The 21,694-nt window shown below is 38.3% G+C and overlaps 1 protein-coding gene across 5 annotated transcripts; it reads left to right on the top strand.

The window, feature by feature from the left end:
- The first annotated feature begins 3,716 nt into the window (after nt 1–3,716).
- On the top strand, nt 3,717–17,361 carry CLEC7A (C-type lectin domain containing 7A). 5 transcript variants are annotated; one of them, XM_046012503.1, is made up of 6 exons: nt 3,717–3,896; nt 5,613–5,711; nt 6,972–7,088; nt 8,204–8,355; nt 10,094–10,212; nt 16,596–17,361. In XM_046012503.1, the coding sequence occupies exons 1-6, from the start codon at nt 3,794–3,796 to the stop codon at nt 16,729–16,731; spliced, it is 726 nt and encodes a 241-aa protein (XP_045868459.1). In that variant the 5' UTR covers nt 3,717–3,793; the 3' UTR covers nt 16,732–17,361. The 5 variants fall into 5 exon arrangements, with proteins under 5 accessions (XP_045868459.1, XP_045868458.1, XP_045868460.1 ...); XM_046012502.1 differs by having other exon boundaries at nt 6,951–7,088; nt 16,596–17,359; XM_046012504.1 differs by lacking the exon at nt 6,972–7,088 and having other exon boundaries at nt 16,596–17,359.
- Nucleotides 17,362–21,694: the final 4,333 nt, after the last annotated feature.

Raw genomic sequence — 21,694 nt, 5'->3', positions numbered from 1 at the left:
ACTAAAACACGAATGCCCAATGTAGCAATGTAATTACATGTAGCAAATGTACATTACAATGTAGCAATGTAAAAGTAAACACAACTGAGAAAGAAGAGCCACTATGGGTGGAAGAGAGAGGGACAATGCCACAGTCATCACAAATGAATAAACACAGAAAAAAAAAAACCTTCCCACTTGAAAATGACACCCACTGCCCTTTGTTTTCCTCTGCTCTCCAAAGGAAATTTAAAGACAACTTGGATGTGATTCGGAACTAGAAATTAGAATTGCCAGTAGCTTGGTTCTTTCATAAGCTGTATAATTGCTTGCTTTCTATCCCCAACCTCCAATTAGACACAACTCTGGAGCACTGTAGTAGACATTGGACCCAGAATACCCATAGAGACAGAATCCCTATCTTTTTGGAGTTTATAAACTGGATCAGACAATAGAATTGGATAATTTTAGACTATAATATATGAAGGCAAATGTATATATTTTGCACATATATTATTACTTTCAAAGGTTTTTAATTAATTTATACATTGACCCAACAGGTATTTATTGCTAATGGACCATGAATCAGAAGATAGTGTAGGTTTGTGGGATATTTCTGTGAACAAGACAAACAAAATTCTTAACTCATGGAGCTTACAGACCTGTGAATAGGGGGAGAATAATTATAAACAAATGAATGATTTTCAAATAGCACGAAGTGCTTTGAAGAAAAAAGTAAATAACAATGTGACTCAGAATGATGGGAGAGCTCCCTGGTTGTATTCTGCTTCAGGCTGAGGAATCAGGGAAGGCTGCCCAGAGAAAATGATGTTTGAACTGAGAACTGATTGTGCAGAAAAATCCCACATGCAAAGTTCTGAAGGCAAAGCACATAGCCAAAGTGGAAGGCCCAAGTCTCTCAGACAGGAGCAAATCGGTATATTTTTGTGATTAAAAAAAGAAGACCAGTAAGGCTGTAGAGGAGAAGTGAGTTGGGGGAAATCAGAGGGAGAGACAAACCGTGAGAGACTGTGGACTCTGAGAAACAAACTGAGGGTTTTGGAGGGGGAAGGGGTGGGAGACTGGGTGAGCCTGGTGGTGGGTATTAAGGAGGGCACGTATTGCATGGAGCACTGGGTGTGGTGCATAAAAAATGAATTCTGGGACCCTGAAAAGAAAAAGAATAAATAATTTTTTTTAAAAAAAGTCAGTCTGCTTTTTTATCATCAGCATTATTCAACAATGCCAATGATCAAATATTCCCTGAAAATACCTTTTGCTGCCCAAGGTTTTGAACCATTTTTGTGATTATTGTTAAGTTTTACAACTCTGTTTATCTATTTATGTACACTGCCCGTTCTCCTTATTGTAGGATTGTGATTAGAGGAAGAGATTCCTAGAAAATTAAAGTTATTATACAAAATTCACCCAATGAAGGGGCCTGGATTGACAGTGGGAAACCAGCTTCTTATTATTGCCTGGAAGGTGCTTGCCTCATTACGGTTCTGTTAGCAGGCTGACCTTTTTTCCCTGAACCAGATAAGCAATCTGTGAAAAATCCCCTGTTTTGCAAAGACTGCATTATAGAACAGGGAGGCTGATGGATGTTGAGATTAAGATCCACATGACTACTTTGCAAGGTATCTACAAAAAGTTAGCAAAACTTTCATGGCAGGTTAAGTGAGGGGGAGAAACTCACCTATTTACTCTCCATCGAACTCTTCCATTTTGATATGTGTTAGTAAGAACCTTAGAGCTCTTAGCTATATCTCCATCCAAACTTCTGCACTAACAGACTTGACATCATCTGACACCTTAATGTCCCTCGGATGATATTGAAACCCCGCCTCCCCTGCCCCTTGAAATGCTTGCCTGAGAAAACTCAGTGCTTCCAGGAAAATTTACTGTTTGTTCCAGTCAAAACTTGGTGATGGACAGGCTTCTAATTCCCTCTTAGAGCAGTTACCTTAGAAATCTTGCAACTATGATTCCTTTCTCTGACCTTTGAAAAGTCCATCTCCCACTTGAAGCTATTTCTTCAAGGAGTTGAGAGCCATCTCTCTGAAATGCAAACATCCAGGGAGTTAAGAGAGAGGACTCTCACTCTCTCTGTCCCTGTGGGAGCGTAAAGATCTAATTTCACCAGGGGCACCATCTTGCTTTGACACGTATGGCTACTACCATCATAAAGACCAGAGAAGTTTATTTCTCTCCTAAATAGTCACCAACTAACAAAACTTCACATGGATTAAGACCCCTTAATACCACTCAGTGTCTCTCCTTTTGCATGCCTTTAAAAAGAAAGTCTTTTAATACTTTGTTTTGGAGAAGTTGAGTTCCTTCATGCTGGTCGCTCTTCTCCACTGTAATTGTATTACTGAACGAAATCTGTCCTCACTGCTTTAATGAGTGTCTGGGTTTTTTTCAGATGTCTCCTTCATTCTGCTTGCTTCATAGTCTTGTAAGTGGGTTGAGTACCTTTCTGGTTTCCAGTAAAGATAAGTGTTTTCCAAATGTCATTAATTTGGGTATTTTACATATTTCAGTCCCAGAATTCTCCATAAGTTGTCAAACTCATTTTTTCTTATCTCTGGGAGATATGTTCCAAGATCCCCCTTGGAGGCCTGCCCCAAGGATAGTATTGAATCTTATATATATACTGTTTTTTTTTCTTCTTCTTGTACATATGTACCTATGAGATAGGCCTTGTGAGGTAGGTTTAGGCTGCTACCGACTTTCTGATGATACATCAGGAGGATCATCTTCTTCGTGACCGCAGTTGCCTGGGGTAACTGAAACCATACAAAGCAAAAACCACAATTAAAGGGGGGACTATGTACTTATAATATAAGCGTATGAAAAGATCATGCATCTTGCAATGAAAGTGCACTTTGGTTTGATTTTTTGCTTCAATATTTTTACTAGCTTCTTAAAACTGGGTAAGGGACTAAAATTTCTATATCCCATCGTCTTCATTTGAAAATTAAATAAAGGGGCACGTGGGTGACTTAGTGAGTTAAGCTTCTGCCTTCAGCTCAGGTCATGATCTTGGGGTCCTGGCATCAGGCTTAGTGACAAGTCTGCTCTCCCTCTCCCTCTGTGATCTCTCTCTCTCACAATATAAATAAATAAACTCTTAATAAAATAAAATAAATATATACTATATGGACTTGTTGGAAAATTGAGATTGAGTGAGAAAATATGAGCAATGGGTGTACCTAGCTCAGAGTAATTTTCAATAAATAATTACTACTTTGAATTATCAATCCCTGAAAAATCCTAAAGAAATTTGTTTCTCCTCTCTGTTGTTACAATGCCTCCTTATGGCATCCTTTACATATTTGTCTGTAGGTTTCCTCTATTACGCAATGAGCTTCTTCTCAGATATCTTTTATCCCTATATCCTCAAGTCTTCAGCTCTGCCATTTGAAAAGATGGGCATTTGATAAATGTTTAGTGGATGAACAAGTACATGAATAAATGAATGCATGTATGAATTCATGTTTTTTTTTCTTATATTTGGTCTGAAACAGAGATTTGTCTATTGTGCTGCCTTATACTTTTCTTAAGACTCATCAGTCTTAGAAACAGGATCTAAAGTTACAAATGGGAACTTACCACAGCGTAGTTTTCATTTCCTCCCTTTGGCCGTATCTGGTTGGACTATTTACTTGAGCTCAACTTGTTAAAACTCAGTAAATGCCTACCCCACATGATTTGACCCATACATCCTTTTTTGTCCACAGACAGCTGTCTTTAGAAAAAAAAGGGAGAACTCTCAAATGCTGTGTCAATTCAGGAACTCAGTAGAACAATGGAATCCCGTGCTGAGGTAGAAAATTTGGATGAAGATGGTTATACTCAATTAGACTTCCACTCTCAAGGCATCACTGGGAGACGTGTGGTGTTAGAGAAAGGTATCTTTTCTTTCTACCTTCAATGTTCTTGTTTTCATCAATGAAAACACTTATGTGGAGAAAATTTGAGAGATTTATGATTTGTAGGCTGAAAACCTTTGAAAAGATTTTCAGAAGTCACTGAAGATATTTTGAAATATCTTTCCTCATTGCAAGCATTTGGTGACTAATTATCAGTATTTAAATTAATTATTATCATAGCAGAAAATATAATTTCTCGGGTGCCTGGTTGGCTCTGTCAGTTAAGTTTCTGCCTTTAGCTCAGGTCATGGTCCCAGGGTCCTGGGATTGAGTCCCACAGGGAGCCTGCTTCTCACTCTGCTTCTCTCTCTCTCTCTCATATAAATAAATAAAATCTAAGAAAAAAAAGAAAATAAAATTTTCTCTGTTCTGTAGAAATAGACCCTTCAGCAGCAAGGAACAGTAAATAAGTGTGATGAAATGCAAAGATGTAAGAATTTCAATAGGAGTGACTTGTTGCTTGTTTGGTGGCAAGGAATAACTCATAGAATGGAAGTCATGGAAACTTAAAGAAATATATGTGAACAACATCAGGATATTGGAGATAAGAAAGAGAAGAATGAAAAGAGAGAAGATAGGTGAGGGAAGAAACAGATTTGTGATTTTGTGGTAAAGGCCAAAGGGACTTCAGAAGTCATAGGGTTTGGAATCACAAAAAACACCAATGTGTTTTTTGAGGTAAGACATTGATTTGGATGTTTTTCTTAATCAAACTGGAGTCTTTTGTATACTAGTGAAGGAAAATATATGTGCTGGATGAAAAGATTCCATTTGCAGAACATGAGTCTTAAACATAATAGAAAAGGAATAAAATACGGAGAAAGGTATTACAAGCTCTTTCCCTTAATAGAATGAGTCATGAAGTTTCCTCTATGGCTCTCCTATTTGACAATTCTCTGAAATGCCTGTAATGCTTATTCTCAAAGGGAGAACTATATCCTTGGTGAAGTGGTATCAACATAAAATGAGTTCCCTGTTATCAGGAGAAAGATTATTCTTAAGTTTTGACATGAGAATTTGCTCTCTTCTGTTTTGTGGTAACCCACATTGCACAATTATTTTCCCTTTACCACTTACGCAATTCTTTTCTTGCTCAACCAGTTGAGGAGGACTAGAAAAACTGGATGATGCAAGAGGTAGGGAGGCAGGTGTATGTTTCTATGTATTTGTTGACAAACAGTGAATTACGTATAATGTGCTAGTAGCCTCTAGACTAGGTGTTTTATGTGTTAGCCCATTTGGTTCCCACAATGAAACTCTGGAGTATTATTACCTCAGTTTTTCACAAAGAGAAATGAATAAAGTGAGAGAGTAATTCATCCAAGGCTGTCCAACAAATAAATGAAAAGAGAAGGGTGTCCCCAGTAACCAGGGCTATCTTCCCTATAGTCATCTGTCTTCTATAAAAATGAGTGGGATTTCAGAAACTCTGGTAATGTCAGGACCATTAGTGTGAACCTGAAATTAGGAGTGTACAGATATCAGGTCACTGTGCTGAAATTGCAGTTCCAGAGTTTAAGGAGGTATGCCAAATATGAGGGAAAATTCAGATAATCCTAGATGATTAGATTATCTGCACATCAGTGATTATTAATTCACTTATAATTTTCCAGATTTTGATGAATTGTAGAACTGAAATGCTCTGTGATTTATCATATTTCTTCATTTTAATTTCTCTTCCCTCTGGCTTCCTAGTAACTTGTGCTACATCTCCTCATTGGCGTACCATTGCTCTGACTTTAGGAATCCTATGCCTGCTAATACTGGTGATAGCTGTGATCCTGGGTACCATGGGTGAGTATTGGTGGGGGAGATCAACAACAACAATAACAACAACCAGATATTCAATAAGCATTTATTATGTGCCAGGCACTCTTTTAAGAGCTTAGCATGCATAATCTAATTGAATCTGTATATTAACCCAATTGAATCAGTGCTACGTATTCTCATTTTACTTATAAGAGAAGTGAGAGGTGGGTGGAGGTGCATTTTATTTTCTAGGGCCATAAACTAGTAAATGGTAAGACCATGATTAGATTGAAAAAATGCATACTTTTTTTTTTTCTTCCTTCTTCTTCTTTTTCTTTAAGAGAGGTAGAGAGAGCCAGTGTGAGTGGGGGAGGGAAGGAGGGGAAAGATTCTCAAGCAGACTCCTTACTCATTACACAGCCTGACACGGGGTTCCATCTGATGACCCTGAGATCATGATCTGAGCTGAAGTTAAGAGTCAGAGGCTTAACCAACTGAAGCACTCAGGCACCCCTAAAAAAGGCATACTCTTAACTATGTTGCTCTACTGTCTTCCTTGAATAGCTTGTTTTAAAGCTGTGAAATTCCCAAGATACATTAATGGTAGTAAACCAGGGGAAGTGAAGAAGGAAGTACAATAAGGTGCTTATCTTCTTAATGAAATAAATTCTCTAATAAGACTATAAACTACGTTTATGAATCTCATGATCTAAGGAAATTATTTTATACCTAATCTTTATTTAATCTAAACTCTTCTGAATAATACCAGGTATTACCTGAGGTACTTACTAAATAGATATTTTGTGATGAGTGAATGAATTCCTTTAGATTTTGTATCTCACATGTTCTATTGTCAATAAAATATTACTACACCTTTGGAGTCTCCTCAAGGAGCTCTCATTTTTAAATAACAGAAGAAAGATAGAAGATTTATTACTACTTCAAATCTATCATGGACCCAGTTGATGGTATTTCATGTGCCTCTTGCTTTCTCTTTCATACTCTTTCTTTATCTCTTTGTTTTTCTCCCAATTTTTACTACACCTTCATGGAAGTAATTTTTTTTTCCATCTATTTATCTATCATCTATTCTATAACATATCACCTCTCTATCTACCATCTATTTTTAACCTCTCAATCAGCAATGTGTTATCTATTTATTGTTAATGAAAATATACCCCTTTGTATTCCAAACAAAAATATGGATCTTGGAATTATAATTTCAAATATAGTAGAATGACTTTTTTTTTTTTCTGTCACTATAATTGTTGTTGGTATATGAAGCTATTTGGAAATCCAATTCAGGGAGCAACCCATTGAAGAACGACAACTTTCCATCAAGAAATAAAGAGAACCACAGTCAACCCACACAATCATCTTTAGAAGACCACGTGGCTCCTACCAAGTCTCTCAGAACCACAGGCAAGGGCAGGGTTAAAAGATGAATGGAATCCTTAATCCAGGAAGGTTAATAACTGGGGCTAAGTCCTGGAGTAGGGTGGGTAAAGACAATACTTCTATAGGCAAGGATTGCATATTCATGAAAGTACACATCAGTATTACCTCAGTATATAGTATGTCCCTGTCATATATGCAATAAAGTCATATAAATATCCCATGCATTTGGCCAACAATTTCTAAGTTGGATTTTTTTTTCAAATCAGCAACAAATTTATCACTCTCTACATATTTAGACCCATAGGAGACTGTATAATTTGATGCAAAGGAATGAAATATGTTCTCCCCCCTTGAGAACTGACATTTTAAAGTAACAGAGATAGAATAGGAAATTGGATGTCAGAAAGGAAGAAAGGGAGAGAAAAGGAAAGAAGGGAAAATGTGCTAAGAAATAAGAATTGTATGTGAATTAAACATATACAAAAGACATAGACCTAATAGATATAGTCCTAAAAACTCTGGTTATATTTGTTTTTCTTTAATCATACAATTTCATTAATTTTATTGCAATTTTATATATACGACCTTTTTTTTCTCGTTGTATCAAAATTGAGTATGATAATATTTTCATTTCAATTTCCCATCTCTGGAACCATACTTTCTCACTATATCAAGTAGCTAAAAATAGAAAGTAGATATACTCTATAATGTGATCAATTTCTCTTATATTCTTTTCATTTGTAAAGTTGCATTCTTAAATGGATCTCACAACTCTAAACTAAGTTAACATGAAATGACTGTATATCTTGAAGATTGATTTTGAATTGATTTATTTTAAAAATTATCATGAAGAAAGGGAGTTCTGGACTGAAGGTGAAAGAACGGAAGAGAGATCAAGAAGGAAAGGAGAGTTGACTGTCTAAACTGTTTATGGTTAATTCATTTTTAAATTTTCAATGAATGAGGGGATTTCAATGTGGTCTCTTCTGTAAAAATCATATCCCTATGATTTGAACTAAAAATGGAATATATTACTGGCAATTCATTGATTATTAAGTATCTTTGAAGTGAATGATGCTTACACTAAAAGAGCAAACTGTTATGTTATGAACCTCATTGTGTTTACATTTTATTTCCAGGAGCTTTTTCCAGCTCGTGTCCTCCTAATTGGATCATACATAAGAACAACTGTTATCTGTTTAGCACCTCATTAGCTTCTTGGAATAGAAGTAAAAGTCAGTGTTCTCAGCTGTACTCTAACCTCCTGAAGATAGACAGTGCAGAAGAACTGGTAAGTGTGGACTTCAGTTATAATTATCGGAGGTCAATATTGAGCAGAAAAAATACATAATTCCAGGTAATGATAATTTTCCCTAAGAGAGGGCACCTGGGTGGCTCAGTCAGTTAAGTGTCTGCCTTCTGCTTAGGTCATGATCCCAAGGTCCAGGGATGGAGCCTCACATCAGGCTCCCTGCTCTCTTTGCCTCTCGCCCCTGCATATGTTCTCTATTTCTAGCTCTCTCTCTCTGTCCCTCTCAAATAAATAAATAAAATATATTTTTTTAAATTTCCCTAAGAGAAAGTCACACTTAATATCTTCCATAATTATAGCAGCATGTATTATGTGGGTAAAATATATGGTTTTTTAATTAATTCAAAAAATAAATATTTTCACTTTATGTTTTTAAAGGTTTTATTTGTTTTATTTTAGAGAGAGAGAGTTTGTGCATGAGGCAGAGTGTGGGCAGAGGGAAAGAGAGTATCTCAAGAAGACTCTGCACTGAACACAGAGCCTGATGCAGGTCTCGATCACATGACCCTGAGATATGGACCTGAGCCAAAACCAAGAGTCGGATGCTTAACCAACTGTACTCAGGGGCCCCAATGTGTTTTACTTTAAAACAAATATATCCAAACACACTAAAAGTTTGCATGACTATGACAATCAGGCCACTACTCATTTTTGTGGGTTTGGATTTCAGTTCTTAAATTTGCGGAGTAAAATAGAAAATTCTCCCCCTTGTCATCATTATTATCAAGGAAAAAAGCAGCAATAATAATACACATTTATAAATCATTTACTCCTTGCAAGATACTGGGAAGGGCAAAGAGATTTAAAAAGTAACCTTGCTAATTCAATGCTTACATAGTTTCTAAGAAGAAAGAAAACAACTCAACAGTTGCTAAAAGTTAAATATCTGCTTTTGTCAATCAATGACATAGGAATTCAGAGAGAGATGTCCAGATACATAAAGTTTTATAGAAAAAGTGAGAGTTATAATGCATCTTGAATGAAGGGTAGAACCATTTGGGCTAGGAGAAGGCATTAATAGTCAGAAAACACTCTGCACTATAAATCTAAACACTCTTTAACTCCTACATTTACTTTCATTTCCTTTCAACTTCTGTGTTTCTGTCCTGCGTTACCCAACAGTTGTAGTTCGCATGAAAATGAACAGGAAGTAGTGTGTGGCAAAGAAAAGGAATGATACTGGAAGTCTGTCTGGCTTTTAGATGTTCCTGTTGTTTGTCAAATGTCAGCATTAAACCTCAAATTACTTATTCATAGAACATGCAGTGGAACGAAGTTATTTTTATATTTTTATCTAACTCTGCAAAGCATTTCTTGACAAAAGTGTTACAAATTCATATATTCAATTGGAGAAGATAGTGGCCTGTTGTCCATGAAAATTGCCTCAGGGGTCTGTCATTCATGGGCCTTGTCAAGCAGGTTGCATGGAGGCATTATAATTTTGACACTATAAGTCTCTTTTTTATTGGAAAACTAAACAATAATGACTTTGAAGAAACAAAATATACTTTTTGAGACACTCAATGACAATCAATAATTGGTACTTTTCTTTCGGTTGATGCCAGTGTATGCCTGCGTTCTTTACAAGGTGATTCAATCTGTTGTCTCTCTCAATGTCTATGAGAGTCTCTCTCCATCTTTTTATCTCTATCATCTCTGTCTGTCTCACTCTCTCCATGACTCTTTGACATGTACTTGTATTTATGTTTTCCTACAGGAATTTATAGTAAGGCAAACGTCTTCTCAACCCGATAATTCATTCTGGATAGGACTTTCTCGCCATCAAACTGAAGGACCATGGCTCTGGGAGGATGGCTCAGTGTTCTCTTCTAACTTGTAAGTATCTGGAAGGACAATACTTCATACTCTTTCTCAGAAGTATAAGAGCATGCCAAGCAGTTACGTACCTGATTTGTAGGTCACATATAAGAACGAGAGAAAGAGAAATGGTGACAGAGAGAAAAAGAGTGAATCAGGGGGGGAAAAAAGGAAAGAAAACAGGGTAGAAAACAGGTTGCTGTTAGTGTAAAATTGTGGTGAAGAGCACGGGCTTTGGAGTCAGTTCTCAGCTTGAGACAATGATTGGCCCGCTCTCTGTGTGAAATTGGATAATTGGCTTGACCTACCTGAGACCCTCTTTCCTCATTTTAATAAGAATAAAAATAATACCTTGCTATTAGGATTTTAAGATAAAGGAGATAAAAGCCAAATCACTTAGCATAGCATCCAACACCTAGTAAATGTGTGACACATGTTATTATTCATTTTGAAAGAAACCACGTTTCAGACTCTATAAAATTCTTTTACACATATTTCTCATTTACATTATAAATTCTCCTTATTGTGTGTGGATCAGCTAGGGTTCCTTAGAGAAGAAGATCTATACAGATCTACTGGTTCTTCAGAACTGATCCACACAATGAGGAATAACTGATACACGGAGATTTCTTATGAGGAATTGGCTCACATGATTATGGAAGCTAAGAAGGCCCATAACCTGCCATCTGCAAGCTGGTGACCCAGGGTAACCTGGGGCTATAAATTCCCTTCAAGTATGAAGGGCTGGGAACCAGGGAAGCGAATGGTGTAAAACTCAGGGCTCAGGTAGAAAGAAAAAGAGGAACTACACTGATCTACACTGACATGCCTCAGCTCACACAGTGAGGCAGGAAAAGGCAAAGTCTTCCTCCTGAGGACTTTTTGTTCTATTCAAGCCCTCAGTGGATTGGATGATACCCACCCACATAGGGTGGCAGTCTACTTTCCTGTGTCCACTGATTCAAAGGCTAATTTTACCCAGAAACACCCTCAAGATATAATTAGAAATAATGTGGAATCTGGGTGTGGCTAGTCAAGTTAACAGAAAACCATCACAAAATGTTGAGGTCCTCCTCATTATAATTGTCATTATTTTTTTTTCATACCTGAAACATATGAAATTATATTCTCCTTCTAAATTTCTGTTGTTAGCATATATATATATGTGCAAGTGTCTGGTTTTTTGTTTGTTTTCCCATTATTCTCAGTAGGTTTATTTTCCAACTCAATTTCTCTCTTCAAAGAAAGAATTTTAGGTTTTGTTGATTCTCTCTTTCCTCTGTGTCTTTTTTAAAAAAAAAAAAACTTATTTCCGCTCTCACCTTTATTACTTTTTCCCATTCAAATTCTTTGTGTTTTATTTGCTATTCTCTTTCTAATTACTTGTATGGATGTTTGACTCCTGAAATTCCCCCTTCTTTTTCATAAGTATGTTTATTTAAGGCTATAATTTCAATGTATTTTTATTATCATCATACTTTTTAATTTCCATTGTGAGTGGTTCTTTGGTCTATGAGTTACTTCAAAATGCACTTCTTGGGGCACCTGGGTGGCTCAGTGGGTTAAAGTCTCTGCCTTCAGCTCAGGTCATGATCCCAGGGTCATGGGATCGAGCCCCACATTGGACTCTCTGCTTAGCAGGGAGCCTGCTTCTTCCTCTCTCTCTGCCTGCTTCTCTGCCTACTTGTGATCTCTGTCTGTCAAAAAAATAAAATCTTAAAAAAAAATGCACTTCTTAATTTATAAATATCTGTGTGTTTATAATTATTCCTTTGCTTCAGGTCTCAGCTTAATTCCATTATGGTCAGAGAACATATTATATGTGATTGCAATCCTTTGGCTTTTATCTGCTTCTTCATCCCCTGCTGAGAAAAGTAGATTAAAATCTCCCACTGTGACTCTACTTACAATTCTATAACGATTTTGTTTGGCTGATGGTGTACTATTAGGCACATATAGATTTAGAATTTTTATACTGTACAGTACACAGCCATTCAAAGTACTTTTTCTTATCTTTCTTCTCTTTGAAATGTTTAATAGTTTTATGACTCCATTTTTTCTTACATCAATTCAGAATTTACTCTTACTAATTTTTTGTAGTTGTTCTAAAGATTATAACACATATTCTTCACTCATCAAAGTCTAATATGAATTGTTTTATAATGTTCTTCCCGGGCAATTTAAAAATATATTAGAATATTTCTTTACTCTCTGTCCTCCCTCCCCAATTAAATGCTATTATTTTTGTGAACTTTAATGCTTTCACATCTTTTCCCACATTTTAAATCTCTACATTTGGCACCTGTCTTACAGCTGCTGGTCTTTTTTTATTTTTTTAAAGATTTTATTTATTTATTTGTCAGAGAGAGAGAGACAGAGAGAGAAAGATCACAAGTAGGCAGAGAGGTAGGCAGAGGGAGAGGGAGAAGCAGGCTCTCTGCCGAGCAAGGAGCCCGATATGGGACTCGATCCCAGGATGCTAGGATCATGACCTGAGCCTAAGGCAGCCGCTCAACCAACTGAGCCACCCAGGCGTCCCAGCTGCTGGTCTTTTATCATCACTGTAGGTCTGAACTGAAGTCGAGTCCTGTCAAGAAGGATTAGTGTTTGCTTCTGCCAGTCAATGAAAGGCACCACAAACCTGAGATTACTTAAACACTCTGCTTGTTTTTGTTTTTGTTTGTTTGTTTTGTTTTTTAAATACACTGGTATTATGGATTCAAATAGAAGATCTGTGTAAGTACCAGCTTGTGGTTCAGCTTCTCTTTTCTCTCATCCTCCACTTGGGGGCAAGATTGAGACAGGCACGTCTCATGGTTACTCTTTTCTGGTTGTAGTTTTAGTTTTCATTTACTCCTACACAAGAATTGACCTTTGTTCTGCAGGGTTTTCTACTAAATTCAATCTTGGATGAATTTATTTCACAGTATTAGTTAAATAAATGATCTCTCCACAATTGATGCACCTCTGATTCAGTAAAAATATAGTCCTAGAAAACAGTAGATACATAGATTATATACTCCATCTGGATTTTCCCACATATTTATGATTTGCATTAGTTCTTGTTTATTTCTGTCTCTCCTACCTTCCATTTCAACCATTTTCCTTAAACCTGAAGAATACTCTCTACTATTTCCTTTAGAGTTTATTTCTGTATCTAATACTATTTTTATTTCAACTTTTTTTTTGATGATAAAATTGGAAATATGTAGTTTGTTTCTCCCATCACTCAAAGATGTTGTTCTAATGTTTTCCCATTTATTTATTACTGTTTTTGAAAGGTCAGATGTTTGAAGGTAATATATGTTTTAAATCTGGTGCCTTTGTTCAGCTTTGGAAAACTCTCAGCCAACTTGCTTCAGATGTTGCTTCTATCCTATCTTTCTTCCTTCTGGGGATTCCAGTTATATACATTATAGACCCATTCACAATATTCTGTATGTCTCATTTACTTAATCCTTCATCCTTTTTTCCTCATATATTTACTTCTCATATATCTTCCATTTCACAATTTTTTTTTCTCATCTGTGACTAATTTGGTGTTAAAAGACTTCATTAAGTTTTTAATTTTATTTAGTGGATTTTTTTCAGTTCTATAACTGAAACTTGGCTCTTTGTCACATCTACTTTGTCACTATTTATAATTTCTAGCGTTCTTCCAACATTCTCGAATTTATCTTTTAACTCCTAGAATATGCTGAATATGGCTGTTTAAACATTTGTGTTTGGTAATTCCAATGTCTTATACTCATGTATGTCTGTTTGTATTGTTTTTCTATTTTTCATTCATGTTGATTTTTTCTTATATGTCTGATTATTTTGTTACTATTTTTTAAATTTTACTTCCGGAGCAATTAACATGTAGTGTTATATTAGTTTCAGGGGTGCAATATTGTGGTTCACTAATTCTATGCATTATTCACTGCTCCTCATGATAAAGTATACCCTTTAATCCCAATCACCTATGTTACCTTTTTGCAACTCATATTCTCTCTGGTAACCATTTGTGCTCTATAGTTAAGAGTCTGCTTTTTGGTTTGTCTCTTTTTTCCTTTGTTCATTTGTTTTTTCCCCTTAAATTTCACATATGAGTGAAATCGTATGGTATCTCTTTTCTCTGACTGGCTTATTTCACTTAGCTTTGTACTTTCTAGCTCCATCCATGCCAATGCAAATGTCAAGATTTCACTCTTTTTATGACTAAATATTCCACTATATATCCTCTTCTTTATCCATTAAGTATATCTCCTCTTCTTTATCCGTTCATCTATTGTTGGCCACTTAGGCTGCTTCCATAATTTGGCTACTGTAAGTAAAACTGCAGTAAACATAGGAGTGCATGTGTCCCTTTGAATTAGTGCTTTCATATTCTTTAAGTAAATAACTAGTAGTGTGATTCCTGGATCTTAGGGTAGTTCTATTTTTAATTTTTGAGGAACTCCATACCATTTTCCACAGTGGCTGCACCAGTTGCATTCCTACCAACAGTATAAAAAGGTTCCTTTTTCTACACATCTTCAACACTTATTTCCTGAATTTTTTTATTTTAGCCATTCTGACAGGTATGAGGTTATAGCTTACTGTGGTTTTGATTTGGATTTTCCTGACGATGAGAGTTATTGAGCATCTCTTCATGTGTCTGTTGGCCATCTGAATGTCCTCCTTGGAGAAATGTCTGTTCATGTCTTCTTCCCATTTTTTAATTGGATTATTTGTTTTTATGCCTGATTATTTTTGATAGTGTGCTTAACATTATATCTTAAATCTTTGTAGATTTGAAATATACAGAGTGGCTTTTTGTTTGCTTCTGGTAGGCATTATTTGAGTGTGAATAATACAAACTGCTGAGTATGATCACATTTGGATTTTTAACTGTTTCACTTCCACCAGCCCAAGCACAGTGAATTTATTAGCAATCTTAACAAAGTATATGTCCTACTTTTTTTTATAGCATTTGGTTGTCTTTGAGTTTTCTTTTGCTATTTAAACATACGACTAATGGACACTTTCTAAAATCACAAAAGTGGGCCCAAATTGACACTTTGATATGTTACAATGTCTTGGTTTCCTGGGTGGCAGTCCATACTCAAAAATACTCTTCAACATCAAGGAACATTTTGGAGAACACCAGTCAGAATTCTCCCTGAGGCCTGAATCAAAGTTGTCTCATGCTTTTAGCCTAGCCATTTCTACAAAAGAATTATCTCAATCCTCCAGTCCCAGGGCCTCTTTAGAGCTCGAGGCACAAGATGAAGAGTACTAGTCCATAACCTTTATGGGGAAGCTCAGTGTTGCCTTTGAAGTTTGACTAATTATCACCACTCCTTCAGGAGACTGAAGAGCAAATAGAACAGAGTCATACTCCCACTTACCCAGGATAATTATCATAATTGTCTATCACTGTATTGTAATATAATTCTGTCTTCAGAATGCATTAAAATATATAATGCTGAAAAGTATATATATATATATAATGCTGTTTTCCCTGTCTTTAAATGGCCTTGATAGGGGCGCCTGGGTGGCTCAGTGGGTTAAAGCCTCTGCCTTCAGCTCAGGTCATGATCTCAGGGTCCTGGGATCGAGCCCCGTATTGGGCTCTCTGCGCCCCGTATTGGGCTCTCTGCTCAGCAGGGAGCCTGCTTCCCCCTTTCTCTCTCTGCCTGCCTCTTTGCCTACTTGTGATCTCTGTCTGTCAAATAAATAAATAAAATCTTTTAAAAAAATGGCCTTGATATCTACGATTCTTCATTTATATTTTTTCCAAGATTTTATTTATTTATTTGAGAGAAAGAGAGCATGAGAGAGGGAGATCACAAGCAGGGGGAGGGATAGAGGGAGAAACAGACTTCCCCACTGAATAGGGAGCCCATAGTGGGACTTAATCCCAGGACCCTGGGATCATGACCTGAGCTGAAGGCATATACTTAAATGACTGAGCCACCCAGGCACCCCTATGATTCTTCATTTAGTTCTAGATTCTTCTCAATAATAACTCTTCTGCTTGGTCTACTCACTAAATATACACTAAGATAATTTCATGAACCTGTTGTTTTATTTGATAAATATAATTCTAGTTAAGAGGTTGAAAGATAAAGAACTGTCTATAGAATAGTAAATGATTTTTTTATTTGTCAGAAGCTTTATTTAATTTTATGTGACTAATAGTATTTTTCTTAACAAATTTTTGAGTCATTTTTATGCCTTAATAATAAAGGCTCTTCTGTTCCCATTTGAGAACGAATGCAAGTTAAGTTCAAGTTTCCTTTTCCAATAACATAACCACTTAGGAAATTTTTTCACCAATATCTTTGCCCATATCCTTGCTAATTTATTTCAGTATTGTGTAGATAGTAGGCAGTATTTCTTACATTTGTTCCAATTGCCTTATTATACTTTAACAGGTTTCAAATCAGAAGCACAGAAACCCAAGAAAGCTCATCTCACAACTGTGTGTGGATTCACCTGTCAATAATTTATGACCAACTTTGTAATGTGCCCTCATACAGTATATGTGAGAAGAAGTTGTCAATAAAATGATTGGGGTGTCACTGTGGAAGACCAGAGAGAAGTATGTAAAATAATAAGAAGGGCAGAAAGCAACACAGAAAAGAGATATTTGAGGTCAAAATAATGGCTGAAAATATCAAGAGAGCTCAGCCAACTTTAATCTTAGATGAGAATGGAGAAGCTATAATTCTGTACTTACCAAATGAATTAGAAGATCAGTATTAGGTTCTAGGTAATAGAGCCCTAGAAATGGAATCAGGTCAGCTGAACTTACATCTTCTCACTTAATATTAACATGGAATTAGCCATAAATCTTGGTGTTTCAAGAAGACAATTATTTCTGGGTCTACTAGGGTTGCTTTTTGTCCTTAAAAAGTGCCCCTGGACCCCTGGATGGCTCAGTGAGTTAAAGCCTCTCTGCCTTCAGCTCAGATCACAATCTCAGGGTCCTGGGATTGAGCCCAACATCGGGCTCTCTGCTCACCAGGGAGCCTGCTTCCTCCTCTCTCTCTGCCTGCCTTTCTGCCTACTTGTGAACTCTATCAAATAAATAAATAAAATCTTAAAAAAAAAAAAAGAACTGCCCCTGGGGTACATATGTTGTGTTTCCATGAAATGTTTCTCCATGTCCAATAAGTGTATCCGATACAGGTGGAAGGAAGAATGTATTTCTGAACAGCAAAATGAGGAAATGAGAAAAAAAATCTTTACTACAATCAGAGCTATTTTATTATTTTGTTCATCAATATGATTATGATAAAAAATCATGAAGAAAACAGCAACTCCAACTCTTTTTTATCTTCAAATAGCTCAGAGAATATGTCTGTCACATATCTGACTAATAAGATCTTGTATATTGTGAAATAGTATGGTAACTGCTCTTATAAAAAAGTGTTCTCCTTTGTAAATACTATCAATCAAAAAAGATCTGGTAATGAATATAGAATGACAACAACAACAATAATCCAGGGGGCCTGGGGGGCTCACTTGGTTGAGCATCCAACTCTTGATTTCGGCTGCGGAGGTGATCTCAGGATCTGAGAATGAGCCCCAGGTCAGGCTCCACATTCAGCTCGGATGCGCCTCGAGATTCTCTCTCTTCCTCTCTCTGCTCCTCTCCCTGCTCATGTGCTCTCTCCCTAATAAATAAATTAAATCTTAAAAGAAAAACAACAACAACAAAAAATCCTATCACTGAGGTATTAACATTCTAGAAGGCAAAAACTGTCTTACTACGTTTTATGATTACTGCTTTGGAAGATTTTAGCAATTTTTCAGTAATTACCATTAAAGGGTGTTATTGGAACATGTTTCCTCATACGATAACCCTAACCCTAACCCCATAACCCTAAACCCTAAACCCTAACCTCTGCCCTAACCCTAACCAGTACCCTAACTATAACCTGTACAATAATCCATACCCTAACCCTAAACCTAACCCATACCCAAACCATAACCCGTACCCTAACCCTAACCATAACCCACACCCTAACCCTAACCCATAACCAAACCCTAAACCTACCCTAACCCTAACCCATACCCTAACCCTAACACTAACGCGTACCCTAACCCTAACCGGTTCCCTAACCCGTACCCTAACCCATACCCTAACCCTAACCTACCCTAACCCTAACCTGTACCCTAACTATAACAAAGGGGGAAGGTTACCTCATGAATGCTTAACACCTCTTTTCCTCTTCTACCCTAGTTCTCTCCGCTTACCTTTGTACCTGGGCAAACTGGAAGGAACATATCCATGGAACATGGACATGCTCTGACATCTGAATCTTTCCGGGCAGCTTTTTGAGGGCTCCTTATGCAAACAGAACCTAGTGTATCCTACCATAATGTGTTTGAAAATGATCATCGACAGAATAGGAGAGTGAAAATCCCTCCATTTTTACCTCACTCTTCATGAAGTAGAACATGGTCTTCATCTTTCCTTCCATGACTTCAGTTCAAATTTGTTTCCATGCAGTCTTCATTCCTTTGCTTCAGGGGTAGGATTTCATGATTTCTCCCCTGCATAGAACACCCAGAGCTCATCACAACAAGTACCCTCCCTAATATCCGTCACCCATTTAACCCTTCCCCTCCACACCCCTCCTCTCTAGCCACCCTCAGTTGGTGTTCTAAGTTTGAGTCTCTTTCCTCATTGGCCTTACACCCCTCACTGTGTTCATCTGTTTTCTTCTTGAAATTCCATGGAAGTCAAGTTAAAGGCTATTGGTCTTTTCTTACTGATTTTGCTTAGCTAAATCTATTCTAGATCCATCCACATCCTTGCAAATGGTAAGAGTTCATTCTTTCTGAACCTGGCTCCTATTCCATTAGGAATATCTGGGAGATTATATATCTACAGTCATATATATATATATATATATATATATATATATATATATATATCTCACTCATCAGTGAATGGATATTGGGACTCCCTCCATCGTTTTGCTATGGTTGATAATGCTGGTGTCCATATCATGGTGCCTGTACCCCATTTAATGTGCATTTTTGTGCCCTTTAGGGAAATACTTAGGAAGGCAACTGCTGGATCCTAGGCATGTTCAGTTCTTAGCTTTTGGAGGAACCACCATACTCTTTTCTGGGGTGGCTATAACATCCTGCATGCACAACAACAGTGCAGAAGGGTTATGCTAGAAGCAGAACATTCCCCGACAGCAATTTCCTAATGGGGAAATAGAAAACCTGGGGGATAACATGACTCACCCAGCGTCCGGCAAGGAGCCCCAGAAATTCACCCCAGGGTTCCTGATGCCATGCCCTGGGAAGCTATCAGAATGCCTCTATACAGGGGAATTCCCAAAGACTCTCCTTTTGATTCACCACCCATGAAACTGCAGGGAAAGGATGCCATGGCCAACTCTCTAGATGGTCCACTGAGTGAAACTAGAAAGTCAAGCTTCCCTTTTCAATCATCCAAGGATCCTTGGAATCCTTTTGAATGTTCCCTCTCCCCTCATTGGAACTCTTTGGATACAAAGGATGAATCCATTAGGATACATCACCTTGGACAAAGGAGAAGCCGTCATCCAAGTCTATCTCTGACTACAAACAGCCACCTTACTCTAGATGCCCGCCATTCCACCACAGCCTGGGACCCATGGAATCAACACTGTTAGATGAAGGAACACATTCTAGGTTCCAAACACACACAAAGCCCATCTCATCTTCCCTTTCTAATCCAAGGGACTGCCTAGGAAAGAGATGTGCCAAATATCTTTGTGAGAAATAAACAGAGAAAATTAGATCCCCGGACAAGTGTTCCCTTCAGGGAAACTCAGGAACTCTAACACCCACTATATATTGCCAACAGGTGCATTAGTGTGACTTTGTGGCTCCACTGGAGAAAACCCAGGATGTTTGGAGTGAAAGAGAAGTTTTACCTCCTATCCTGGCATGGATGTGACATTGTGCCCCACGGGCATGCTGTTTTCCCTGAAGGCTGAAGTCCTGGGATAAGCTGCATGGCTGCCTCAGACGCTGATTTCCAAACTTCAGGTCTCGTGGCACCAGAGTGGAGAAGGATTGTCAGGTGGGGATAAGCAGGCACCTCCCACCTAAAACCTGTATACCTGCTCCAATTCCTGGGAGAAGAAGAGACACATGCTTGTTTCTTAAGTGGTCACTACTTCATTCTAAAGCCAGCCAGTGCCCTTGTGCTTTTTTTTTTTTTTTTTTTTTTTTTTTGCCCTTGTGCTTTTTAGAGAAGCAAATATACTTTCCCAAACAAACACTCAACTCCTCAGTTCCAAAGGCACCAGGGGTCGAGTTTGGTTGCCCCTGGCTTCAGACTCCCACCAGGAGGACTCTCCTGAACCATTATGACAGCACATTACCATCAAACCTGGGGCAACGGGGTACAACCTGAGTGGGGGTCCGGCTCCAGCAGTTGTTACCACCACTCTTGAGCCTGGGAAAACAGAGAGTCTTCAGCTCAGCACTCTGTCCTGTAAAAACAAGTTGCCATGCCTCACTTTTCAGGCTCTCTCACCCAGGCCCTCACCACTGCTCTTGAGCCTGGGGAAACAGAGAGTCTTCAGCTCAACACTCTGTCCTGTGAAAACAAGCTGCCGTGCCTCACCTTTCAGATCCCTCACCCAGCACCTCACCACTGCCCTCAGAGCCAGCATGCTGCACAGACTCCTGGTCTGGTGTGTTTCCCACGGCAGCTCACCACTGCCTCCAGTGGTGGCAAGCAGCATTGCCACGCCTACTATGCTCTCTCACACCACAGCTCACCACGCCCTCCAGTGGCGTGAATCAGCACTGCCAGGCCTTCCACAGATTCCTAATGCAGCTCACAAACCCTCCACAGGTCTAAAGCCACTCTGGCACTGTCCCTCCAGACTGGGGACCTCTGGGCCACACCCCACGAGTCTGCCTGCCACCCAGGAAGAAACTGTGCCATTTGAAGCTATGCAGAACCCTTGGAATGGAACAATCCTCATGCCTCCCTGAGGACACCCCCAACCTCAATGCCCCCCACCCAGTCACAAACTCACAGCCTGATGTGCTTCCTAACCCCTGTGCTCGACTCAGCCCCCAGGGCTCTCACCTCAGTAGTGGAAGATCGGGCCAGGATACCCCTAAGCTCTAACCCAAACCCTAGATTGTGTTTTCAGGCTTCTGTGCCCAGAGAACTAGCCAGCAAGCCCTCCAGCCACACCTAAGGACTCCGCCTGCCATCCAGGAGGAAACCCTTCCACCTGGAGCTGCCCAGAACCCTCAGACCATGAGACCCCCCCCCCACATTCCTGTGTTAGGGTCCGTAATCAAAGGAATGAAACTGGGGCGCCTGGGTGGCTCAGTAGGTTAAAGCCTTTGCCTTCGACTTAGGTCATGATCTCAGGGTCCTGGGATTGAGCCCCGCATTGGGCTCTCTGCTCAGCAGGGAGCCTAATCTTCCCTCTCTCTCTGCCTGCCTCTCTGCCTACTTGTGATATCTCTTTATATCAAATAAATAAAATATTTC

The sequence above is a fragment of the Meles meles genome, chromosome 7, assembly GCF_922984935.1.
Source record: "Meles meles chromosome 7, mMelMel3.1 paternal haplotype, whole genome shotgun sequence".
Lineage (NCBI taxonomy): Eukaryota > Metazoa > Chordata > Mammalia > Carnivora > Mustelidae > Meles > Meles meles.
Note: the sequence above shows the minus strand (reverse complement) of the source record. Positions and strands in the feature narration are given on the sequence as shown.